Source organism: Salvelinus namaycush, chromosome 13 (genome assembly GCF_016432855.1).
Source record: "Salvelinus namaycush isolate Seneca chromosome 13, SaNama_1.0, whole genome shotgun sequence".
NCBI classification, from domain to species: domain Eukaryota; kingdom Metazoa; phylum Chordata; class Actinopteri; order Salmoniformes; family Salmonidae; genus Salvelinus; species Salvelinus namaycush.
The window spans coordinates 34,432,622-34,460,470 of NC_052319.1; the positions used below are offsets into that span (position 1 = coordinate 34,432,622).

General features: G+C 43.2%; 1 protein-coding gene across 2 annotated transcripts; it reads right to left on the reverse strand.

Annotated features, from left to right (window-relative positions):
• Window positions 1-813: 813 nt before the first annotated feature.
• Window positions 814-19,374, reverse strand: LOC120057977 (butyrophilin subfamily 2 member A2-like). Of its 2 annotated transcripts, none has more exons than XM_039006463.1 (6): window positions 19,280-19,374; window positions 12,282-12,340; window positions 3,711-3,797; window positions 3,243-3,554; window positions 2,445-2,590; window positions 814-2,179 (listed from the first exon to the last, which is right to left on the reverse strand). In XM_039006463.1, the coding sequence occupies exons 1-6, from the start codon at window positions 19,291-19,293 to the stop codon at window positions 2,123-2,125; spliced, it is 675 nt and encodes a 224-aa protein (XP_038862391.1). In that variant the 5' UTR covers window positions 19,294-19,374; the 3' UTR covers window positions 814-2,122. The 2 variants fall into 2 exon arrangements, with proteins under 2 accessions (XP_038862391.1, XP_038862389.1); XM_039006461.1 differs by having other exon boundaries at window positions 3,711-4,022.
• Between the last annotated feature and the right edge of the window lie 8,475 nt (window positions 19,375-27,849).

Here is a 27,849-nt window from a genome sequence, read left to right on the forward strand (position 1 = left end):
GATGGCATGCCATAGTTAAGTCAACAATTTAATGAGGTTTTACTTGGTCTCGGAAATATAGTGTTGAAACTGAATTGACTCTTGCAAAGAGCAAATCCTTAAAGTCAATGTGGCAGAGGGAATCTCAGACAGAGGGACAATTAGAATGTAGCATTTGATATTGCGTTTATTTTGACATTTAATCAAATCAAGCTTTTTTTATACAGAACATTTCAGACATGGACTGCAACGCAATGTGCTTTACAGAACTCACAGGCAGCCAGTAGAGACCTTAAAACCGGTGTAATGTGTGCTCTCCGTCTGGTCTTGGTCAGTACCCATGCTGCAGCATTCTGTATGTTCTGCAGTTGACCAATGGCTTTCTTTGGTAGACCAGACAGGAGAGCATTACAGTAGTCAAACCTGAATGTAATTAAAGCATGGATGAGTCTCTCTGTATCAGCCTGAGAGAAACGTCCACACCTTCGAAATGTTCCCCAGGTGGTAAAAAACTATTTTGGTCGCATTCCTAATGTGTGATTCAAAATTTACTTCAGAATGTAAAAATAACACTTAGGTTTTTTACCTGGTGTTTTATCTTTATTGCCTGTGAATTAAAATATGCTGCTAGATTCTCTCGCTGTGCTCTGGCTCCAACAATAAGTACCTCGGTCTTGTCTTGATTTAGCTGGAGGAAGTTGTGAGCCGTCCAAGTATTTAACTCACTAAAACAGTCTAATAATGTATCCGTGGAGCTAGAGTCCTCTGGTGACACAGAAATGTGAGGTTGTGTATCATCTGCGTAGCAGTGACAATCAATGCTGTGCTTCAATATAGGGTTTATTATGGCATTTAATATCTCATTTCATATTCACAGTACATACAGTTTATTTGAAAAAGAAACACCAAGAGGGAAGAGAATTTCAGCTGCTTTCCAACACTACAAACACATAAAAACGACTAAACAATACTTTCACACACAGAAAAACAGCCAATATTGTCACTTACAGCATAAAATACAAGTGGTATAAAAGTATTAAAACAGATGTTCTCCTTTTGGCAATCTGTGGCTTCATCACTATCAAGCATTTTATCTAAACCAATCCCTTGTATTGCCAATCTCTTACTGCTTAATGATGACTAACTACACTGTACCTAACACCCAGGCAACCAAGTATCAACAAATATCAAACACTACTTTGATATTTGTACTCAAATAAGCAGGTCATGTGGGTGGAAAGGGGTGGGAGGATATAGTATATATGTGTATTTGTATAATGTCTGTAGTTTTTTTTGTCTTCTCACAAAATAAATATGAACACAGATGTGAAACTTGTACTGGTCCCTCTAGTCCCTCGGGACAAGACCTATAAAAAGTCATTTTATTTCCCTGATTTCCGATCAGCTCTTCCTGTGTTGTAAGCTTAACCAATATGGTTAATAATACAACAAAACGGACCCTGGACCAAAATGTTACTAATCTTTTGATTTAGTCATTCCATGGCATGCTTGTTTCACAGCAAGCTACATAATAATAATAATAAGCAGCAATGAAAACATTGATCATGTCAAATTCTTCACATATTCAGATAATTAAATTCACATTTAAATGGTGAAATGACTGCTGTACATGAAAACGAATTATCAACATGAATTATCAACCTGATTCAAATGGGTAACAGCAGGAACATGCGGTAGATGTATGTAACAAGAGTTTCCATGATGGCTGTTAATTATAGTAGTCCTGTATCATCTGCTTCTCTTCTTAGAAATGTGAATGCACCTGTAGTTAGTAAACTCTATAATTGCAATATACAGGCTGCCTTAGGTCTACTTTATTTCTTGGGATTTCTCTGGACTTCATTTACTGAGTTCAGCTCATGTTCAGTCCATTGACCAGTCATTTCTCCCATCATGCTGTTCTCCACTTCTTTCACTTCCTGCCTCGTTTCATAACGGCCACAGAATATAGTTCAGACATGACAGTACAATACATTGCTCAATGCTGCTCCACATTGCTACTTTGAACACAGGCATTATTTTAAGTTTAAGTTTGTCTTGTTGCAAGTCACCATCCCTCCATTTTGTCGTCCGTCAGTTGAGGAGAGATTGTTGTATCAGAGGGAGAAGATGCTCCACACACTCAGTGTTCATACATGTTCAACTGCTGGGTCACGCTTCTTTCCTCCGTGTCTCTCTGCTTCTTCCAGGGAAAACAAAACATGAATCACACACAAGGACTGAAACTGATCTATTCAATCACTATTTAGGTGCATCAATATCAAATTGAATGTGCAAGTACGGTATGAGGTTTGTTAGTCTTATTAGTCTTTTTTTATTTGTAATTCGAACACCTTTGCAGTATGCGCTCTGATTTGTGCCCAGATACTGGCATTTTTTCTAGATCCAAGCAGCATTAATACTTGGACACATATCACAGTGGTATAATAAGGACAAGGGCTCACCCTTGACGTTTCACGCCGGTGACATCTAGCCAGTAAGAAGATCACCAGCAGGACTCCCGCAACCAGCATCACAACCATGCTGACAGACACACCTGCTGCTACTGCTACTTTATCAGGACTCTCAAATATACTCTCTCTAATGTGCACTGGAAAGCAGAGAGGAAACAGAAAACTTAGAAATAGTTAATACAAACTATGAAATGCTCCAAAAACGTGTTTTAGATGAGAGACGGAGAGGCCAAAAAGCTGAGGAATTTGAAAAGGCAGACCTCTTAGTGTAACTTGACCAAGTGGTGAGAAGGTTTTCCAAATGAAACTCTAACTTCCTCCCTATTTGTCACAGCAGTGTAACTTTCTTTGTCTACTACTCTTCAACACATCACTGTGTATTCCAGCTTCTTTATTTTTATCCAAACATTTGTGTTCAGTCAGAGGAAACACTATTATCTACACATTGGTAATGCTAATAGTTTAGTCCCAAAGATAACGCTGTTGTTTCTCTGTAGTTTCACTCTAGCTTAGAGTTTGTTTTTCCTTTTCTGTATTTATGCCTATGCTTGCCCCTAGATTGCCCCACCCTCATGCACTTTCACACACATACGCATGCACCCACTCCTAGCTTTTCATTCTCATGCATTCCTATGCAGATGTTTTTGGATTTTTGGGTACAAGCTGAGACTCTAACCAACATTCTTCAATGAAATCACTATGGGACTGAAACTCCTGACCCTGACTACAGTACCATGATTTACTGCTGCAGTGTTATGGCTACTGGTGTCACTAGTCTCCTGTACTCACCAGGCTTTTCCTTGCAGGTGGAGTTGAGTTTAGAAGCCTGGTCTGTGTTCTCCACCATACACTGCAGTTTTTCACCCTGACTCTGATCCATGGTCAGGTTGCTGGTCAGACTGTAGAGTCCTGTAGAGTTATCCAGGTGGGTCTCATCCCTCCTGGAGGTGTTCACGAGAGGATGTCCACCCATCTTCCAGTGAATCTGGCCCTTTGGGAATCCCCCGTTGGCTTTACACTGGTACACCACGAACCCCTCTCCCCATCCGGAACCCCCCGAAGCCTGGTCTAGTACCTGGTACATACAGACACTGTAGTTGGCTGGAGAGGAGAGAGGAGATAAATCAACTACAGCATGCCTGAAATGGAGTCATTTATGAAGTAGAAAAGGGGGCGGGAGAACACAAATAAATCAACCATTAGCAGAATGACAATGAACAACAACAAAAAAACAAACAAGCAAAACAAATGTCTTACCAATCACATGCAGAGTGATGTGAATGTAGACCAAAGTCTCGGTTTGAAAGAAGCATTTGTACATCCCATTGTCTGCGACAGTGATGCCTGAGAGGAGCAGGGAACAGTTGTCCTTATCTTCATTCTGAAAGAGACTGACCCTGTTTTGATATCCCTCCCCGATGTTTGTGGTGTTATGTCTTCCACTGTGGTGAAGCACGGTGGTATGGTCTTCTAACTGCCATTTAATGTCCATTCTCTCGTTTCTCTTCTTGCAGGGGCATTGCAGGAGGACGTTTTGTCCCACAATAGCTTGGAGCGGCTCCAAATGGGCTAGAATATTTTTTTAAAGCCCAGTTGAGCAGGTTCAAGGTTAATTTCAATAATGTTTTAGGGAAGTTGCATTGGTCTTTAACAAGATAAGAAAAAACATTGAGAAATGGCAATAACAACAAAATCTCCCCTTGGTACAGAGGAGCACAGTAAACAAGAAGAACCAAACTTTAAAAAGGAGGTATGTGGTTTCTCTCATAACGGTTATTGTGCAATATCACAACACGTTGTTTGCCAATGAACATGATACCGCACATTATTGCAACCACACACACACACACACACACACAAGCGCACACACTTTATATCTCAATGAAGACTGTTTATCAAGCAGAATCTTAAATCTGACTTAGTCAATTGTATCTATACATTTTTATCACACCCACACAAACGTCCACACTTCCTCAGTTCTCCTTTCTACTCCTCCCACAAGTATAGTTAAACACGTCCATAGATGGATGACTGGGATTTCACTGTAAACACACACACACTCAGTTCTCCTTTCTACTCCTCCTGTGTGTGTGTGTGTGTTTACAGTGAAATCCCAGTCATCCATCTATGGACGTGTTTAACTTTAACTGGGTATATGCCACACATGAATAGTAAACTAACACAAACACATTTTGTTAGTCCCCACAAGCTCAAATGCTATTTCTAGTGGGTTAAGGTAGAATTAGTGTTAGGGATAGAATTAGGTTTAGGAGTTAGGGTTAAGATTAGATTTTGGGGTTAAAGTTACGGTCAGGTTTAGGGAAAATAGGATTTTGAATGTTTACCGTGACTTCGGGAAAGTATTCAGACCCCATTACTTTTCCCACATTTTGTTAGGTATTTTTATTCTAAAATTGATTAAATCGTTTCCCCCCCTTATCAATCTACACACAATACCCCATAATGACAAAGCAAAAACAGGTTTTAAAAAATACATAATATTACATTTACATAAGTATTCAGACCCTTTACTCAGTACTTTGTTGAAGCACCTTTGGCAGCGATTACAGCCTCGAGTCTTCTTGGGTATGACGCTACAAGCTTGGCACACCTGTATTTGGGGAGTTTCTCCCATTCTTCTCTGCAGATCCTCTCAAGCTCTGTCAGGTTGGATGGGGAGTGTTACTGCACAGCTATTTTCAGATCTCATCAGATATGTTTGATCCGGTTCAAGTCCGGGCTCTGGCTGGGCCACTCAAAGACATTCAAAGACTTGTCCCGAAGCCACTACTGCGTTGTCTTGGCTGTGTGCTTAGGGTCGTTGTCCTGTTGGAAGGTGAACCTTCACCCCAGTCTGAGGTCCTGAGCGCTCTGGAGCAGGTTTTCATCAAGGATCTCTCTGTACTTTGCTCCATTCAGCTTTCCCTCGATCCTGACTGTGTCCCAGTCCCTGCCATTGAAAAACACCCCCACAGCATGATGCTGCCACCACCATGCTTCAACATAGGGATGGTGCAAGGTTTCCTCCAGACGTGACACTTGGCATTCAGGCCAAAGATTTCAATCTTGGTTTAATCCGACCAGAGACTCTTGTTTCTCTTAGCTGGCGGTGCAGGTGATGTATGAGATCATATTTGACATCTCATGTTTTGAGAGATTAGAAATGATGATAGGTTATTACTTTAAACACATAACCTCATGACGTCGGCCTTCGATTCATTTCTTTCCAACTATTTCCCCTCCTTGCCTCTTTTGACCTCACATTTCCCCAATCCCCTCCAACTCACAAGGCAGGCAATATGCTTGACCTCATCTTTACTAGAGGCTACTCACCTACTAATCTCACTGCAACCCCCCTCCAGGTCTCTGATCACTACTTTGTTTCCCTTTCTCTCTCTCACCACTGGTGTCCCCCAGGGCTCGGTTCTAGGCCCTCTCCTCTTTTCTCTATAAGTCACACGGCTCCGTCATATCCTCACATGGTCTCTCCTATCATTGCTATGCGGATAACACGCATTTCCCCCCTTCCCCCCTTCTGACACCCAGGTGGCGACACACATCTCTGAAGGCCTGGCAGATATCTTAACTTGGATGTTGGCTCACCGCCTTAAGCGCAACCTTGAAGTGCTCTTCCTCCCGGGGAGGGCCTGCGCACTCAGAGACCTCTCCATCAAGGTTGACAACTCCACAGTGTCGACACTCCCAGAGTGCAAAGAACCTTGGCGTGACCCTGGACAACACCCTGTCGTTCTCTGTAAACATCAAAGCAGTGACCCGCTCCTCCAGGTTCATGCTGTACAACATCCGTAGAGTACGACCCTATCTCACACAGGAAGTGGCGCAGGTCCTAATCCAGGCAGTTGTCCTCTCCCGTCTGGATTACTGCAACTCGCTGTTGGCTGGGCTCCTCTTATGCCATCAAACCCCCAGCAACTTATCCAAAATGCTGCAGCCTGCCTGGTTTTCAACCTTCCCAAGTTCTCTCATGTCACCCCGCTCCCGCTCAGCTTAGTCCAAGCACCCCAAGGGTGGAACCAGCTTCCCCTTGAAGCTAGGACTGCAGAGTCCCTTCCCATCTTCCAAAAACAAACTCTATACCAGGTGGTGTCAGAGGAAGGCTCTAAAAATTGTCAAAGACTCCAGCCACCCTAGTCATAGACTGTTCTCTCTGCTACCACACGGCAAGCGGTACCAGAGCGCCAGGTCTAGGTCCAAAAGGCTTCTTAACAGCTAATCAAATGGCTACCTGGACTATTTGCATTGCCCCCCCTTTTTTAAATGTATGTATTTATTTATTTATTTTTAAAACGCTGCTGCTACTCACTGTTTATTCTCTATGCAGTCATTTTACACCTACCTTATTGTACATATTGCCTAAATTAACTCCACTAACCTTGTCACGCCCTTGTCAACCTTGTGACTAGGTTGGGCATTCTAGTTTCTTTATTTCTATGTTTTCTATTTCTTTGTGTTTGGCCGGGTGTGGTTCTCAATCAGAGGCAGCTGTCTATCGTTGTCTCTGATTGGGAATCATACTTAGGCAGCCTTTTCCCACCTGTGTTTTGTGGGTAGTTGTTTTCTGTATAGTTTAGTTACCTTACAGAACTGTTCGTTTTTCTCTTTGTTATTTTTGTTCAATTGTTCTGATTTAATAAAATATCATGAACACGTACCACGCTGCGCTTTGGTCCAGTCATTTCCAGGAAGAGGATCGTGACAAACCTCTACCCCCATACATTGAAATCGGTAATGGTACCCCCTGTATATAGCCTCGTTATTGTTATTTCGTAAATATTTTCTTAGCCAAAAATAAGAGTTAAGTGCTTGTAACTAAGCATTTCACAGTAAGGTTGTTGTATTTGTATTGTACCTGTTGTATTCGGCGCATGTGACAAATAAAATGAGATTTTATTTGAAACCTTACCTCTTCAAACAGTATCTTAAATAATCCTCCTCCTCACCTCAACCATCCTCCCCTCCAAAAAAACTTAACCCAAAATTTAAGGTTGAATATTAGTGTTGAGATTTCAATACATAAAAATTACACCAAAGCATAAATTACAAAGCTCATTATCAAACTACAAAACAACAGACAAGACTGCATAGGATTTCAATTAGGGGGGGTCTCTATTGGGTGTTTACAAAACACCAAAATGTGTGCCTAATGACATTCGGCGATTGCCATTGATTAAGCCTACATTGATTAGGCCTATATTAATTGATGCTTCAAACTGACAAATTTACCTTTTTTGTAACCTGAAAAGTCGGGACACCTGAAATTGGGCTGAAATTGTCCCGGGGAAAACGGGATGGTCACCCTTACCATGAACTTCAAATAGGTCTACCGCTAGACAGTGATGTAGTGGTAAAAAAAATGATTGGTGTGTAAACTCTGATCCGACGTCACCTTCCAACACACACAAAAAACCACTCCCTGATGCTCCCCTTTGGTGCCGGAGAGGGAGTATAGGTGACCCCTACATAACGTCTGTATAGGTGACCCCTACATAACGTCTGTATAGGTGACACCTACATAACGTCTGTATAGGTGACACCTACATAACGTCTGTATAGGTGACACCTACATATAACGTCTGTATAGGTGACACCTACATAACGTCTGTATAGGTGACACCTACATAACGTCTGTATAGGTGACCCCTACATAACGTCTGTATAGGTGACACCTACATAACGTCTGTATAGGTGACACCTACATAACGTCTGTATAGGTGACACCTACATAACGTCTGTATAGGTGACACCTACATAACGTCTGTATAGGTGACACCTACATAACGTCTGTATAGGTGACACCTACATAACGTCTGTATAGGTGACCCCTACATAACGTCTGTATAGGTGACCCCTACATAACGTCTGTATAGGTGACCCCTACATAACGTCTGTATAGGTGACCCCTACATAACGTCTGTATAGGTGACACCTACATAACGTCTGTATAGGTGACACCTACATAACGTCTGTATAGGTGACACCTACATAACGTCTGTATAGGTGACCCCTACATAACGTCTGTATAGGTGACACCTACATAACGTCTGTATAGGTGACACCTACATAACGTCTGTATAGGTGACACCTACATAACGTCTGTATAGGTGACACCTACATAACGTCTGTATAGGTGACCCCTACATAACGTCTGTATAGGTGACCCCTACATAACGTCTGTATAGGTGACCCCTACATAACGTCTGTATAGGTGACCCCTACATAACGTCTGTATAGGTGACACCTACATAACGTCTGTATAGGTGACACCTACATAACGTCTGTATAGGTGACACCTACATAACGTCTGTATAGGTGACCCCTACATAACGTCTGTATAGGTGACCCCTACATAACGTCTGTATAGGTGACCCCTACATAACGTCTGTATAGGTGACACCTACATAACGTCTGTATAGGTGACCCCTACATAACGTCTGTATAGGTGACCCCTACATAACGTCTGTATAGGTGACACCTACATAACGTCTGTATAGGTGACCCCTACATAACGTCTGTATAGGTGACCCCTACATAACGTCTGTATAGGTGACACCTACATAACGTCTGTATAGGTGCATTTGCATTCTCTCAAGATGCTGAAGGAAATAAATCATATTTTTCCTCTCCTGTTGCCAAGTCAAATATTTGCCTACATTTGGTGTAAAATTTTACTGCAATAAATGCTTAATTCTGCAGGAGTTAAAATTAAGGCTATATGAGAGGTTAGACCTACAGTCAGTGTCCAGATTTCAGTTTCCATTAAACCCATCTGTAGGCTACAGTTCTCTTGACGTGCAATAGGCCTATTTGAAGTCCCCATCTTGTGTCTGTCAAATTTGTATAGCACATAACATGGTCATGACTTGAAAAGCAACCTATACACTGATGATATCTTAATAACACCTTCAAATCCCAGCTGTTCCTTACCGAGGTGCTACAGCTTATAAGAGGATTTGACCAATTTTCTGGATATAAAGTGAATTAGAGTAAGAGTGAGGATATTCCTCTGAACCACACCTCCCTTCATATGGAAACCACAAGGTATGAAATTCCTAGGGATAAATATCAGGTCACCGATCAGTAAGATATTTGATCTATATGGACCAGGTTTCCTAAAAACCATTAGGGTTGAGATTAAGAGATGGACAGTTTTACCTTCATCACTATGGGGTAGAGCAGTGATAAAGATGAACATACTCCCTAGACTATCGTTCCTTAAGTCAGCTATACCACTTCAGTTCCCTCAGTACTGGTTTAAAGAGATACGTAGTTTATTTTCTGGCTTGTTGTGGAAAGAGAAGAAACCAAGAATTAACCATAAAAACTGTCCATGTCAAGAAGCAAGGGTGGATTAGGTGTTCCTGATGTTTATTAGTATTACTTGTTTTGTAATGCAATATACCTATTGTCATGGGGGAATAGAAATGGGACAATAGCAGGCAGCTGGGAGTGGCTAGAGGAGAAAACTGTGACAGAACATAAGTCAATCTCCTTATCACTACGGTATTACCCCAAGATCCACTGTAAGATAAATAACCTACTACTGGAGTTTCCATGTGCAGTGGCAAAGATGCTTCATAAAAGGTTATCTATCAATGGAGCATCCCTCCCTTCATGTCCAATAGGGAACAACCCCTTGTTTACTGCTGGGAAACAGACATTGGCAAATATTACCTGGCAATGCCAAAACATCAGTCATGTGGGGCAGGTCGTAAGGGATGGTGATATCATACCATTTAAAAAGTTGATTGCAGAGTTTGGCCTGAATGATATAGCATTTCCACCCTATTTACAGCTCAAGTCAATAATAAAATGTATTTCCTCAAAGGGTATTGATGTGGGATCTAAAAGTGTGGTGGACAACAAACTGAGGGATGCTGCTAATGGGAAAGGAATGGTTTCTGCCTTATACAAGCCCATTGGCCTCTCCTCCTTTAACAGCAACATCCCTACTCCGATACACTAGGAACAGGACTTAGGTATATCTCTCACCGCAGCACAGTGGGATGCAATATGGAAAAACACAACATCCATATCCAACTGTCTAAGGTATACAATTATTAAAATGAAGGACTTGCACAGGGATTATATCACACTTCACAGGTTGAAAAACATGGATCAAAGCCTTTCAGATGTGTGTTGGCATGGATGCGGTGAGGTTGGTACACCAATGAATCTGTTTTGGAAATGTCCAGTCGTTAAAAGATTTGCCTGATGTAGATTATATGTTGAGTGTATGTATCCCACTTTGTCTTGTGGTGTGCCTGTTAGGAAGTAGGGTGGACAATATCCAACCTAGAACCACACAACGTATCATTGCATTGGCCTTCCTAACAGTCAAACGGACAATACTTATGAATTGGAAAGAGTGTAAACCTCAGTGCTTAGCATGGACATTTGGTTAAGGGAATTCATGGATTTATTGACTATAAAACGAGCGGCATCGGCCCTCCAGGACTATGACAATGGCCTAGAGCAGGGATGGGCAACTGGCATGCGGCCCCCCTTCTGTAGGCCCGCGGACCAGTTTCACACACAGGAACTCAGTTGGGGTCTCAACTTACTGTTGAGAGATAGAATATACAAGGTGCAATTTCGGAATTTGGTTGTGCATCAACAGTCACTCAATTAGCCCCTGTCAGCTAAATGTTTTTAGATTGGTAAGTTTGTCTAGCGGACAGCTATCTAAACTTGTAGTAAGTCAAGCCCCCCCACCCAGGCTTGACTTCAGCTGTGTTACACAGGATGCCTGTGGCAGGGCTCGCTGTGTGTCTTGGCAAGACCCAGGCTGAATTTGTCCAATATAAACATATAAAATAAAAAAATGTTTCCCATTCGGAGTAAACAACTTTCTGCTGATCAAGTCTCTTCTTGTCCTGAAGCTGTCAAGCAGCAATAGCAAAAGTGATATCTTTCTCTCTCAAAGGACAATGTGTGTGGGCCTGCTTGATATTCAAAGAGAAGTGTATACGTGCATGTGAAAATAATAATAGTATTGTAGATGGATGACTGGGATTTTACTGTAAACACAAACTCTTAGATGGATGACTGAGATGTTACTGTAAACAGACACAAACTCCTCGACTAGCCTGTACCCCCGCACATTGAGTACCCATGTGTATATAGCCACATTATTGTTATTTTATTGTTACTTTTATTTTTTATTTTATTTACTAAATATTTAGTTAACTCTATTTTTTTTAAACTGCATTGTTGGTTTAGGGCTGGTAAGTAAGCATTTCACGGCATGGTAAGTAAGCATTTCACAAATAACATTAGATTGGATTTGATTTGACACACTCAGATGGATGAATGGGATGTTACTGTAAACACAGGAGGGGAAGTAGAAAGGAGAACTGAGGATGTGTGACATGTGGAAGGATATTTGGAGCATGTGACAAGATTGGATTTGATTTGACACGCACATAGATGGATGAATGGGATGTTACTTTAAACACACACACACACACACGCACACACGAGGGGGAGTAGAAAGCAGAACTGAGGATGTGTGGGAGAATGTGTGGGTGTGACAAAAAGGTTTGAGGAGAGACAACTGCAATTATTAAGATTCTGCTTGATAAACAGTCTTCATTGAGGAAACCAGAAACAACAACCTTCACCTCAGAACCATGTCTCAGTTGAAGATATACTGAATATCCACAGAGGTTGAGGATGTGTTGCAACAAGAGACATGAGTTTAAGACAACATAACACTATAAGCAATTGAGATGTATTGCTGACCATTACCACCCCTCCTAAACTTTGCATCTACACCATGTCTCTATTGAGGCAATGAGAATAACTTACCTGAGGCACACAGGAAGACTGCTACTAACCACAGGACAGTCCACATGACAATGTGTGTTCTGAAGGTGAAAATGGATACATATGTCAGAGGCTTGCTGATTAACATGAAGAACCATAATAGAATCACAAATTGCAATGCAGGATAGGTGGTGGGTTAATATTGTCTGATTGGTGGATTGCTTTAGATTTAGGATATTGTTTAGAACATAAATGTAAAAAGGAGACACTAGCTAGGTTTCCATCCAATTGGCGACAGATTTTCACACAAATATTCTAAAATCTGCATAACAACAATATGCAAATGTTCTTGCGCATTTTCCATCAAATTGCCTTGTTGCTGGTAAAATGCTGTGCGTAATTACCTATAGTAGTACATATAAAAATTACTTCTGTAGTTAAATTCCCATGTACCGAATAAAAAATACAAGTTAATTGGGTTTCCATCGTACGTGCGTTCTAGCCAACAGCTCGCAGATACAGTGCGGGTATTGTAAAAAAGGCCAGCCCTCTCAATCCGATTGGCCTTCAGACACTTCACACCTCTGTTCATACACCAAGTTAGAGCGTGTTCACCTGCCGTCTTGAGAAAGATGGCAGGTGACATGCTGTTTCCTTACTAAAGTGTTGTGTGCGTCCATTTGCATGCATGCTACCTCGGGTTAGTGTGGTTAGCCGGTTTAAATTGTTTGTATGTTACCGCTGCAATGTATAGCCTTAGATGATACTGCTGTATTAAAGGGCAACATTGCAGAGTTTCTAGAGGTTCTAGAATGGCCAAATCCCATCTGCATGTGCACTTTGATTTACGGCCTAGGAGCCTAGTAACAGTGCTTTTTTAGATCGGATAAGATCTGTAGTCAGGCCTAAGAGAGGGCCATAAATATTTATTTTTTGTTGTTATTTTTAATTTGAGTATTTTTTAAATATTTTTTTATTAATATTATTTATTTAAATTTGATTTGTACCCCTTTTTCTCCCCAATTGGTAGTTACATTCTTGTCCCATGCGTCCTCTAAAACAGAGCCGTGCGTCCTCCAAAACACGCCGCCGCCAAACCGCACTGCTTCTTGACACAATGCTCGCTTAACCCGGAAGCCAGCTGCACCAATGTGTCGGAGGAAACACCGTACACCTGGCGACCGTGTCAGCGTGCATTGTGCCCGGCCCACCACAGGAGTCGCTAGATCGTGATGGGACAAGGACAATCCAGCCGGCGAAACCCTCCCCTAACCCGGACGACGCTGGGCCAATTGTGCGCCGCCTCATGGGTCTCCCGATCGCGGCCGGCTACAACACAGCCTGGGATTGAACCAGGATCTGTAGTGACGCAGTGCCTTAGACCGCAGCGCCACTCGGGAGGCTTGAAGGCCATACATCTTAAGTGCCTAGGCCTTCTATTTCTCTCTCTGGCTACATACTGTATATATTCCTGCTGTGTGAATATCCAAGTGTTTGCATGTTATACTATAGCATCCATTGTTAGAACAGCATGCCATATACCGAAGAAAAATATAAACACCACATAAAAAGTGTTGGTCCTATGTTTCATGAGCTGCACAAAAAGGTTATTTTGACCGACGTCCTGTTAGGTCCTCCCAACCCAACAGATCGCCAGGTCCGCTTCTGCTGTCCAGGGCGGCCCAGCTCCCCATCAGATAAAGGCAACTCCAGAGTGCACAGTCCATGACACCTATGTCTGCACCCCCCCCCCCCTCAGCCAGCTTCTCGACTAGCCACAGTTGAGTAGACTCCTGCTCCAGTCGTGGAGACACAGCCAGCCGCTGCCATGGGGCCTGTTCTGGCTGCAGTTGCAGAGTTGTCCTCTCCTTCCAGTGGGGGCCCCCTGCTGGCCGAGACAGACACTCTGGTGCTCGAGGTTCGACTGTCTGCTACCCTGGAACCTTCAGCCACAAAGATTCCACCTGCTCTCCCTCAGGAGCCCCTCCCTGCTCCAGGCCCAAGCCCGCAGTGGATTCTTCACCCGCTCCTAGAATAGTGCCACAGCCTGCAGCTATTGCAGATGTCAAGTGCAGCCAGGAAGTTGGGGCCTCTCCAGCCCCGCCTGCCAACACCGTGCTAGTTCCAGCCCAGAGGGTCCTGCTACCTTCAGACCTTGCCTCAGGGGACCCGCTAGACATCACTGCAGGTGACCCATCAGAAGTCACCCCTGATGTCCCCCTGAGCTAGTTGTCCAGTTCCCTGCCTCCCCCGGGGGGTCAGAGTTCCCTTCCTTCCTGGTAGTGTCAGAGTTCCATTCCTTCCTGGACAGGGTCAGAGTTCCCTTCCATCCCGGTAGGGTCAGGGAAGGGAACTCTCCTTCCTGGGAAAGTCAGGTTTAGAGTTCCCTACTTCTCTTGTAGGGTTTAAGTTTCCTGCCTCTCAAGTAAGTCTAGAGCTCCCTACCTTCCCGGTAGGTCCAGTCTATCCTGCCCCCTTGGTAAGTTCTCAGTTTCTGCCAGTACCTGGCCTTCAGTTTCTGGCCCTAGTTGCAGGTTCACATTGTTCTGACTCATGCCATAGTGCTAGACCCCAGTCCTCTGCCGTCTCTAGGTTTACAGTTCCCTGCACTAGTAGCCCCTACGTTTGTTGCTCTGCCAGGCCCTAAGTATCCTGCCCTGCATGGACCGCAAACCCCTCCTTATTGGGTATGCAGCATCCTATTCCACCAGGCTTAAAGCCCCCTGCCATGCTAGGCCCTAAGTTATCTGCCCCATCTTCAGGTCTGCAGTCTCCTGCCCTGCTCAGATCGCAGCCCCCTGCATTAGTTGGCAGGCAGTTGCCTATCCCACCAGGTTTAAAGCCTCCTGCCTTACTAGGCCCCAAGTTCGCTACACTAGCCTCGCTGTCTCCAGAAACAGTCAGTCCACAGACACCTAGACCGTGAGGCTTACAGCCTTCTGCCCTGCTAAACCACAAGTTACATGTGTTGTGTTCTCAGTCCTCAGCCCTCAGTCCATAGCACTAGGTCCTGTCTCCAGCTGCATTAGGTCAGCTATCTCCAGCATTAGTCGGCCCTCAGTCCCTAGCCCAGGTTGGTTATCAGGCTCCTGACCCGCTAGGTTCAAAGGTACCAGTTTCTCCAGCTCTACTAGCCCTCAGTCGTTGACCATGTCAGGTCCAGAGTCAGTTTCCCTGTCAGGCCCAACGCTATCAGCACTAGGCTCCCAGCCTTCAGCCGTTCTAGTTTTGCTGTCTCCAGCTCTAGTCGGCCTTCAGTCCACTGCTCCGCTAGGCAATAGGTTCTCTGACCTCAGTTGGTCTGCAGCCTCATTCAGCAAGCAGTCAGCTCCCTCAGTGCTACACGCCAAACCATCTGCCCTTGTTCTAGGCCATGGGTTTCCTGTCCCGCTGGGCTCAGAGTTATCTGCTTCTCTAGATATGCAGTCTGTCCCTAGCCAGTTCGTAGCCCCCAACCTCAGCCGGCGCCCATTCACTTACACTAGCGCTAGGCTAAAAGTTCCCTGCTCAGCTAGGCTTGCAGCTTCCCTCCATACCTGGGTTGTAGTCCCCAGTCTCAGTAATAGGTTCCAAGTCCCCTGCCCTGTCAGGCCCTGAGTTTCTTGCCCTGCTAGGCCCTCAGCCCCCTGACTTGGACGACCCTCAGCCCTTGCCACACGAGAGACCACCTGACCTCGTCTCTGGAGCCCAGCCATTACCTGCCTCCAGATCCCTGATAAGCCTCACCCAGGGGTCCCCACCTGCTCCACCATGGGAGCCATCGTCTTCAGCAGTGGGGAGAGAGTCACCAACCAGTGAGCTGCAAACGACAGCTGTGGCCGAAATGCCACATTTCGTCACGGCAATAGGCGAGCTACCTCCTCCAGCTGTAGCCAGCCTCCAGCATTGTACTCAGTGCTCACGGATGGGCCCCAGCTGCCCTGCAACAACTGAGTCAGAGGATCCTCCGCCACACCCGTGGTATTCCATGGAGTGGCCCAGGACTGTCCCTGCGTCTCCATGCACCTTCTTCACGGGGCGGCCCCTAAGACCCTTATGCACACAGGAGCCAGTACCCTACTGGCCCGCATGGTCCTCTAAAGTGATCAGCTGCCCTTCTAGTTCGGCCAGATGCACACTAGGACAGGACCCGGCCTTGTCTGGTCCCTTCGCTGTTCTGCCCCTCTGCCCTACCTGTCCTGCTGGATAGAACTAGGCCCTTTCAGGACTAAGTCCGCATTGAGGCCTTTTAAGATGTGTGGATATCCACCAGAAATCCAGGGGCGGCTGTAAAAAGAAAAAAGCCGGCCCTCTCAATCTGAATGGCCTTCAGACCCTTCACGCCTCTGTTCATCCAACCAATCAGTGCGCTTGGACGCACTCCAGGCGTTTTGTTGTTTATAGCTGCCCTGCGCTAGATATTTGTAGATAAGTAATATTATTTTGATAGCTTCCAGCTAATGATAGCATTGTTTGTGTGTATCCCGTGCATGCTACCTCGGTTTAGTGTGGTTATCATTACTACATTTGTAATAAGTGTTAAGGTCATTATCATTGCTGAATACTCAGTATGTGTATCAGCAAGGTTTATATTGTTTGTATGTTACCGCTGCAATGTATAGCCTAGAGATGATACTGCTGTATCAGAGGGCAACATTGCAGAGTTTCTAGAGGTTCCAGAAGGGACAAATACTATTTGCATGTGCACTTTGATTAATGACCTAGGAGCCTAGTAACAGTGCCTTCTAAGATCAGATAAGATCTGTAGCCAGGCCTGAGAGAGGGACATAAATCTTAAGTGCCTAGACCTTCTATTTCTCTCTCTGGGTACTTCTATATTCCTGCTGTGTGAATATCCAAGTGTTTGCATGTTATACTATAACATCCACTGTTAGAACAGCATGCCATATATATCACGTAATCTCTTTACTATTGTATGTATATTTCATTAGCCTCTTGTATATGGATCCTAATGATGGTTTATTCTGCCTTTCCTTAGAACCACACAAAAATCACTTCTGTGTGTGTGTGCTAATGTGTGGTGGTGAACTAGAGAATAAACCTCTGAATATGGACACATCTGCCTGGTTCTTGCTGGAAAGCCTGTAGCGGGGTCAGACCAAAGTAAAGTCAGCATTATGTCACTAGTGGGTGAGGGCATCTACAGTGCAATCGGAAAGTCTACAGACCCCTTCCCTTTTTCCACATTTTGTTACGTTGCAGCCTTATTTTAAATTCTTAAATTAATTGTTTTCCTCATCAAGCTACACACATAATGACAAAGCGAAAACAGGTTTTTAGAGATTTTAGCAAATTTATAAAAAATATACATTATTTTCATAAATATTCCAAACCTTTGCTATGAGACTCAAAATTGAGCTCAGGTGCATCCTGTTTCCATCAATCATCCTTGAGATGTTTCTTCAACTTGATTGGAGTCCACCTGGGGTAAATTCAATTGATTGGACATGATTTGGAAAGGCACACACACCATAAGGTCCCACAGTTGACAGTGCATGTCAGAGCAAAAACCAAGCCATGAGGTCGAAGGAATTGTCCATAGAGCTACGAGACAGGATTTTGTCGAGGCACAGATCTGGGGAAGGGTACCAAAAAATGTCTGAAGCATTGAAGGTCCTCAAGAACACAGTGGCCTCCATCATTCTTAAATGGAAGAAGTTTGGAACCACCAAGTCTTCCTTGAACTGGCTGGCCGCCCGGCCAAACTGAGAAATCTGGGGAGAAGGGCCTTGATCAGGGAAGTGACCAAGAACCAGATGGCCACTCTGACAGAGCTCCCGAGTTCCTCTGTGAAGATGGAAGAACCTTACAGAAGGACAATCATCTGTGCAGCACTCCACCAATCAAGCCATTATGGTAGAGTAGCCAGACGGAAGCCACTCCTCAGTAAAAGGCACATGACAGCCCATTTGGTTTCCTATAAGGCACCTAAACAACATTCTATGGTCTGATGAAACCAAGATTGAACTCTTTGGCCTGAATGCCAAGCGTCACATCTGGAGGAAACCTGGCACCATCCCTATGGTGAAGGATGTTTTTCATTGGCAGGGACTGGGAGACAAGTCAGGATCGAAGGAAAGATGAACGGAGCAAAGTACAGAGAGATCCTTGATGAAAACCTGCTTTGAGGACCTCAGACTGGGGCAAAGGTTCACCTTCCATTAGGACAACAACCCTAAGCACACATCTAAGACAACTCAGGAGTGGCTTCGGGACAAGTCTCTCTCTCCTTGAGTGGCCCAGTCAGAGCCCGGACATGAACCCGATTGAACATCTCTGGAGAGACTTGAAAAAAGCTGTGCAACAATGCTGCATACCCAAGAAGACTCAAGGCTGTAATCACTGTCAAAGGTGCTTCAAAGTACTGAGTAAATGGTCTGAATACTTATGTAAATGTGATATTTCATAGTTTTGTTTTTCTTCTTCCAAAATGTCTAAAAACCTGTTTTTGCTTTGTCATTATGGGGTATTGTGTGTAGATTGATGAGGGGGATTTAAAAAAAAAAATCCAATTTATAATAAGGTTGTAATGTAACAACCAAGTTAACCCACATGGTACACTTTTTGGGGGCATGTGCTAGCAACGACTTTGAAGAGATTTTGAAGAGTGCACATTCACTGGTAGGTAATTAGAGCCTATTGACCCCCCAACCCTTGTAATATTGGACACCCAGTGTATCTGTCCACATGATATTAAAAGCTTGTGACAGTTATTAATTAATCGGATGCAGTTATGAAACTAAACACTAAATCTGTGAATTTGTGACAAGCATGGTAACAAACATTTGTTGTTAAAACCCCTGTAATTACACACTGCAATTAACACCAGTTAGTTACATGTTGTAATGACAATTAACTACAAGACGTGTATTCACACTGTAATAAAGACCCCTTAAAATGAAGTGAATAATGTTTTGTGATGTGAAATATGAATCATAGCTTAATTCCCTCCGCCCACACATAATACATTAAATTCACTTCCATTTCTTACTACCGTTCTAGTCAAAGTATATTGCATGAACATATTATCATTAACTTACCTATAGTTTTCCATTTTCTGAAGAAATTATAATGAATGTAAGCAGGAGATCAAAGTTTGGCGTGAATCCGCGATGGACGGCAAACGTGGAAAGAGTGAAAGTCAGCAGTGTCAACTGTCGAATTTTTTTCCTTTGACGTCACGGTTCCAGAAATTGGGCAATTAGCTTGTGTATTTAACTGCCGTTGAGATCAGAACGCTCGGATCATTCCTACTCCTCAGCTAGTTTCCAGTGTGCACTCACTGAATGCTCCAAGAGCGAAACGCTCAGAATTTATGACCGGACAATCTGATAACGCTCTGAATTAACTAACGCCCAGAGCATTGCTCTTAAGAACACACCTTTACACGAGGTTTTAAAAATAAGTTATATTTTACACATAATTCCATGACATACAGTAAGGCATTGTTGGCAGAATAGATGGATGCAGTTCAATCCATGATTCATATAATTCACTAATACATTTCTTGGTAGTCCCAAAAAATATTGCTATCAGGTTGTAAATCACAGCTGCCTGGTACATTGTTTGTGTTACTAGCTCTGAGACCTTGAAGTATTTATTCCCCTTGCTCTGCAAAGGCCACGGCTTTTGTGGAGCGATGGGTAACGATGCTTGAGGGTAGATGTTGTCGATGTGTGCAGAGGGTCCCTGGTTCGAGCCCTGGTAGGGGCGAGGAGAGGGATGGAAGCTATACTGTTACATTTGCTGCCCCCACCCATTCGCGATACACCGTTTCAGTAATGACTCAATATTTTGAACAAAAACTGAGATGGTAACTCTGAGAAGCTAACTAAGGCTGGGGAATGTCAATAGAAGCAAACAAGCAAGGGCAAAGATCACAAGTCAGTCATAACGTGTCCAATAGCCTAGCGCACGTGTCAAACAAGGCCCGCATGCCGAATAGGACACATAAACGAGTCAACAGTTGAGTCATCTACTTTGTGAAACTACAGCCTGATGCGCTGGCATATTCAGCAAGCAGCAGAGAGAAAGTGTACAAATGCCACCGTCATAGCTAGGCTACTAAATGTTGCAGTCTGGCTTCGGGTTTTAAAGCTTGACAATGAATAACCGAACAACAAAACCTGCAACAAAACACCATGCAAAAGAGAAACATGTTGGCCTATTACAGCAACATTTGAGCAGTAGTGTCACGTGTGCTCCCTCTCTGGCCTCTAGGTCACCAGGCTGCTCGTTATGGCGCACACCTGTCACCATCATTACGCACATCAGCGCATAACGACACTCACCTGAACTCCATCAAATCCTTGACTACCTGCCCTATATATGTCACTCCCTTTGGTTACTTCCCCATGCCTCATTGTTTCAGTTTCCTGTCTGTGCATTGTTCGTGTTTCTTGTTTTGTATTACGTTTCATTTATTAAAACACTCACTCCCTGAACTTGCTTCCTGACTCTGAGCGCACATCGTTACAAGTAGCCTTGGCTACTCAACTACAATACATAGCAGCAAAGGATGGACAAATATTATTTGTCGCTTTTGTTTTAATATATGAAAATGCTATATACAGCATCCTACGTACATACGCAGAACAATATAAACGCAACAATTTAAAATATTTTATTGAGTTACAGTTTAGGAAATCAGTCAATTTAAATAAATAAGGCCACAATCTGAGTATCACATGACTAGGAATTCAGATATGGTCACAGTTACCTTAAAACCAAATGTCTGTATCTGGTGGGCCCACCATTTGCCTCATGCAGCGCGACACATCTCCTTCTCATAGAGGTGATCAGGCTGTTGACTGTGGAATGTTGTCCGACTCCTCTTCAATGGCTGTGCGAAGATGCTGGATATTGGCGGGAACTGGAACACGCTGTCGTACACGTCGATCAAGAGCATCCCAAACATGCTCAATGGGTGATATGTCTGGTGGGTATGCAGGCCATGGAAGAACTGGGACATTTTCAGCTTCCAGGAATTGTGTACAGATCCTTGCGATGGGGCCATGCATTATCATGCTGAAACATGAGGTGAGGGGAGCGAATGGCAATACAATGGGCCTCAGGATCTCGTCACGGTATCTCTGAGCATTCAAATTGCCATCGATAAAATGCAATTGTGTTGTTGTCCGTAGCGTATGCCTGCCCATACCAAAACCCCACTGCCACCATGGGGCACTCAGTGGTAGTCAGTGGACATTCTGAACCTTGTTTGAGTCCAGTAGGTCACATGACCAAGGAGCTATTGAAATTAGAAACATTGAAAAACATAGAAAATTCATGTAGAATTGTGAGATAAATGGACAAACTAAAGGGTGTGCAATGTGTAGGCCTCTTGAGTGTACATTCTGAACCTTGTTTGAAGTCAGTAGGTCACATGACCAAGGAGATATTGAAATTTGAACGTTTGAAAAATTTATGTAAAAACGTGTGAGATGAAAATGGACAAACTAAAGGGTGTGCAATGTGTAGGCCCACTCACTGCACATTCTGAACCTTGTTTGAAGTCAGTAGGTCACATGATCAAGGAGCTATTGAAATTTAAAAAAAATAAAAAATTAATGTAAAATCGTGTGAGATGAAAAGGGACAAACTAAAGGGTGTGCAATATAGAAGTTTAGTCAGTGGATATTCTGAACCTTGTTTGAGTCCAGTAGGTCACACGACCAAGGAGCTATTGAAATTAGAAACATTGAAAAACATAAATTAATGTAAAATTGTGAGATAAATGGACAAACTAAAGGGTGTGCAATGTGTAGGCCCCTTGAGTGTACATTCTAAACCTTGTTTGAAGTCAGTAGGTCACATGACCAAGGAGCTATTGAAATTCAAATGTAAAAAAAAGTTTGTACTTTGTTTACTCTCCCAAACTTATTCAACTAGGAATACACAATGCTGCGCACATTTCCACGTTTATTAGTTTTACAAAACAAATTAATGTCCAAATCTTGAAATTAAGACCTGTGCAATGTTGTGCACAATTTTTCCAACATCATGACACTTATTTGGAGTCTGTGGCTCAAGTAGTTTGAAAGCTATTGAGGTTTGAAAGCACGAATATCCGTCGAATATCCAATCTGAAACTGTCTTTACCTCGGTTCTGTTCACAAAATTTACATCAGCAAACCGCTCACCCACACGTCTGCCATCTACCAGGTACAGTTGAAACTGGCAAAAGTGAACTTTTGACACCTGAAGTCGGGTCAAGATCCTGTGAGGACGACGAGCACGCAGATGAGCTTCCCTAAAACGACTTCTGACATTTTGTACAGAAATGATTCAGTTGGGCAAAACCACAGTTTCATCAGCTGTGCAGTTGGCTGGTCTCAGATGATCCTGCAGGTGAAAAAGCCGGATGTGGAGGTCCTGGGCTGTCGTAGTTACACGTGGTCTGCGGTTATGAGGCTGTTGGAGGTACTGCCAAATTCTCTAAAACTACGTTTTATGGTAGAGAAATGAACATTACATTTTCTGGCAACAGCTTTGGTGGACATTCCTACAGTCAGCATGCCAATTACACACTCCCTCAAAACTTGAGACATCTGTGGCATTGTGTTGTATGACAAAACAGCACACTTTTGTTGTCCCCAGCACAAGGTGCACCTGTCAAATCAAATCTTATTGGTCACATAGACATGGTTAGCAGATGTTAATGTGAGTGTAGCGAAATGCTTGTGCTTCTAGTTCCGACAGTGCAGTACATTTACGTCATTTATATCAGTAATATCTAACAAGTAATCTAACAAATTCACAACGACTACCTCATACACACAATGTAAGGGGATGGAATAAGAATATGTACATATAAATATATGGATGTGTGATGGCCGTGCGGCATAGGCAAGATGCAATAGATGGTATAAAATACAGTATATACATATGAGATGAGTAATGTAGAATATGTAAACATTATTGAAGTGGCATTATTTAAAGTGACTTGTGATACCATTATTAAATCAATTTTTTAAGTGGCCAGTGATTTGAGTCTGTGTCATGATTATGGTGTTTAATCAGCTTCTTGATATGCCACACCTGTCGGGTGGATTTAATATATTGGCAAAGGAGAAATGCTCACTAACAGGGATGTAAACACATTTCTGTACAACATTTGAGAGAAATAAGCTTTTAGTCCATATTAAACATTTCTGGGATCTTTTATTTCAGCTCATGAAAAAAGGGACCAACACTACATGTTGCGTTTATGTGTTTGTTCAGTGTAAGTGAACGTTATAAAGGGACCTTGTTTTATTTGAAAAAATATGTCCAGTTTGGGTCGTAGTTGGGACGGTTTATTGTCAAAACAAATAGCCGCGATGTCATTGTTTTTCTGATAGGCTAGCCCAGGGTGTCAAACTCAATTTATGTAACTAGCTATTTATTTAGCAAGCTAGCTGCTGGAAGGATGTAATGTCAATGGAGGAGTGGGTGAGTGACCGACGTTTTCCCCTCATATCGTTTTCGTTGGCTATAGCTAGAGATGCTGCAGGTGTTAATCTCTTCGGTTTCAAATGTATCTGGCAGTATAACTGTGGAATCTGATGGAATAGCCTACATCAACTCCATCGGCCATCCAGACATCCTTGTCTTTTGCTCATGAGCCTAATAAATTGGTACAGTAATACTTGCACTGACAGAAATGAGCCTTAACGCACATGCCACCAGAGGGCAGTACATCTACATCAGAAAGGTCAACATTGCCTCAACCCAGAACCAAAACTCAGGATTATAGAACCATTGCTTGGGACAGTGTTCAAACAAAACACTATATTTTCCTTGAAATCCGAACAACACATTTAAATTAAATTACACAAAGTTGTATTATACCTAATTAAGTTGATATTGACCATTATATTCCTCCTGTCAAGTGGATCACATATTCTTGTTAACTTTCCGACTGAAGAGCGCTACAGAGTACATCACTTCCTGCCATCTAGGATCTCAATACCAGGCGGTGTTAGAGGAAGGCCCCAAAAATTGTCAAAGACCCCTGCCACCCTAGTCATAGTATGTTCTCTCTGCTACTGCAAGGCAAGCGGTACCGGAGCGCCAAGTCTAGGTCCAAAAGGCTCCTTAACAGCTCCTACCCCCAAGCTATAAGACTGCTGAACAATTAATCAAATGGCTACCCAGACTATTTTCCTTGAACCCCCCCCCCCCCCCCCCCCCCCCTTTTTTTTTTACACTGCTGCTACTTGCTGTTTATTATCTATGCATAGTCACTTTACCCCTACCTACATGTACATATTACCTCAATTACCTCGACTAACCTGTACCCCCACACATTGACTCGGTACCGGTACTCCCTGTATATTGCCTTGTTATTTTCATTTTATTGTTACTTTAAAAAAAACTTGAGTTTATTTAATCAATATTTTCTTATCTCTTATTCTTAACTACATTGTTGGTTAAGGACTTGTACAGTGCCTTGCAAAAGTATTCATCCCCCTTGGCGTTTTTCCTATTTTGTTGCATTACAACCTGTAATTTAAATTACATTTTATTTGAATTTCATGTAATGTACATACACAAAATAGTCCAAATTGGTGAAGTGAAATGAAAAAAAATAAACTTGTTTCAAAAAAATTCAAAATGTGAAAGTGGTGCATGCATATGTATTCACCCTCTTTGCTATGAAGCCCCTAAATAAGATCTGGTGCAACCAATTGCCTTCAGAAGTCACATAATTAGTTAAATAAATTCCACCTGTGTGCAATCTAAGTGTCACATGATCTCAGTATATATACACCTGTTCCGAAAGGCCCCAGAGTCTGCAACACCACTAAGGAAGGGGCACCATGAAGACCAAGGAGCTCTCCAAACAGGTCAGGGACAAAGTTGTGGAGAAGTACAGATCAGGGTTGGGTTATAAAAAAATATCAGAAACTTTTAATGGAGCACCATTAAATCCATTATAAAAAAATGGAAAGAATATGACACCACAACAAACCTGCCAAGAGAGGCCTGCCCACCAAAACACACAGACCAGGCAAGGAGGGCATTAATCAGACATGCAACAAAGAGAACAAAGATAACCTGAAGGAGCTGCAAAGCTCCACAGCAGAGATTGGAGTATCTGTCCATAGGACCACTTTAAGCCGTACACTCCACAGAGCTGGGGTTTACGGAAGAGTGGCCAGAAAAAAATAAGCCAACACATTTGGTGTTTGCCAAAAGGCATGTGGGAGACTCCCCAAACATATGGAAGGAGGTACTCTGGTCAGATGAGACTAAAATGTAGCTTTTTGGCCATCAAGGAAAACGCTATGTCTAGCGCAAACCCAACACCTCTCATCACCCCGAGAACACCATCGTCACAGTGACAGCATCATGCTGTGGGGTTGTTTTTCATCGGCAGGGACTGGGAAACTGGTCAGAATTGAAGGAATGATGGATGGCGCTAAATACAGGGAAATTCTTGAGGGAACCTGTTTCAGTCTTCCAGAGATTTGAGACTGGGACAGAGATTCACCTTCCAGCAGGACAATGACCCTAAGCACACTGATAAAGCAACACTCGAGTGGTTTAAGGGGAAACATTTAAATGTCTTGGAATGGCCTAGTCAAAGCCCAGACCTCAATCAAATTGAGAATCTGTGGTATGACTTAAAGATTGCTGTACACCAGCGGAACCCATCCAACTTGAAGGAGCTAGAGCAGTTTTGCCTTGAAGAACGGGCAAAAATCCCAGTGGCTAGATGTGCCAAGCTTATAGAGACATACCCCAAGAGACTTGCAGCTGTAATTGCTGCAAAAGGTGGCTCTACAAAGTATTGACTTTGGGGGGTGAATAGTTATGCAAGCTCAAGTTCTGTTTTTTGTGTTATTTCTTGTTTGTTTCACTCCCAAAAATATTTTGCATCTTCAAAGTGGTAGGCATGTTGTATAAATCAAATGATACAAAACCCCCCAAATCTATTTTAATTCCAGGTTATAAGGCAACAAAATAGGAAAAATGCAAAATGTGAATACTTTCGCAAGCTACTGTAAGTAAGCATTTCACGGTATTTAGCGCATGTGACAAATAACATTTGATTTCTTTGGCAGAAGGAACCTCTCCTCTGTCCATCTGGCCACTGTGAGGCTAAAAAGTAAGGTAAAGAAACAGTTTCAGATCAGTTATTTTCAGATTCACACGTTTCTTTGGAATAATAAAGTACATTACGTCAAAAAGTGATTTTCCTGTGTTATATATTTTCAGACTGAGGTTGGAATAATACTGTGTAATTGTGAAAATGACGATAATGCTGTTTTCGTGCAAGAACTGTTTGAATAGACTGTCAAATTTCAGCCTGTTTTGGTGGGATGGAGTTTTGGCCTGCCTGGCGACATCACCTGGCGGTATAAATTAATAGACCAATAACAAAAATTGTTTCAAACCTCTCTGCCAATAACAGCTAGTTTTCCCATTAGGCTCATCCAATTAGGCCCCTTACTCAGACCACTTATAGACAGTCCTAGCAAAGTTCTTGCTTGCGAAATTACTCTTTGCTAAGAAGCTACACTATATGACTAAAATTATTTGGTCACCTGCTTGTTGAATATCTCATTCCAAAATCATGGAAATTAATATGGAGTTGGTCCTTCCCAGATGGCAGAAAAGGGGGGCTTTCCACTAGATGTTGGAACATTGCTGCGGGGACTTGCTTCCATTCAGCCACGAGCATTAGTGAGGTCGGGCGCTGATGTTGGGCGATTAGGCCTGGCTCGCAGTCGGCGTTCCAATTCATCCCAAAAGTGTCTGATGGGGTTGAGGTCATGGCACTGTGCAGGCCAGTCAAGTTATTCCATACCGTGCTTTGTGCACGGGGGCATTGTCATGCTGAAACAGGAAAGGGCCTTCCCCAAACTGTTGCCACAAAGTTTGGAAGCACAGAATCGTAGAATGTCATTGTATGCTATAGCTTTAATATTTCCCTTCACTGGAAATAAGGGGCCTAGCCCGAACCATGAAAAATAGCCCCAGACCATTATTCCTCCTCCACCAAACTTTACAGTTGGCACTAAGCATTGGGGCAGGTAGCGTTCTCCTGCATCAGCCAAACCCAGATTTGTCTTTCGGACTGCCAGATGATGAAGCGTGATTAATCACTCCAGAGAATGCGTTTCCACTGCTCCAGAATCCAATGGTGTTGTGCTTTACACCACTCCAGCTGACACGTGGCATTGCACGCGCATGGTGATCTTAGGCTTGTGTGCGCCTGCTCGGCCATGGAAACCCATTTCATGAAGCTCACGACGAACAGTTCTTGTTCTGACGTTGCTTCCAGAGGCAGTTTGGAACTCGGTAGTGAGTGTTGCAACCGAGGACAGATGTTTTTATGCATTACGCGCTTCAGCACTCGGTGGTCCCGTTCTGTGAGCTTGTGTGGCCTACCACTTTGTGGCTGAGCCGTTGTTGCTGCTAGACTCCACTTAACAATAACAGCACTTTCAGTAGACCAGGGCAGCTCTAGCAGGGCAGATATTTGACTAACTGACTTGTTAGAAAGGTGTCATCCTATGACGGTGCCACGTTGAAAGTCCCTGAGCTCTTCAGTAAGGCCATTCTCCTGCCAATGTTTGTCTATGGAAACGGCATGGTTTTGCGCTCAATTTTATACACC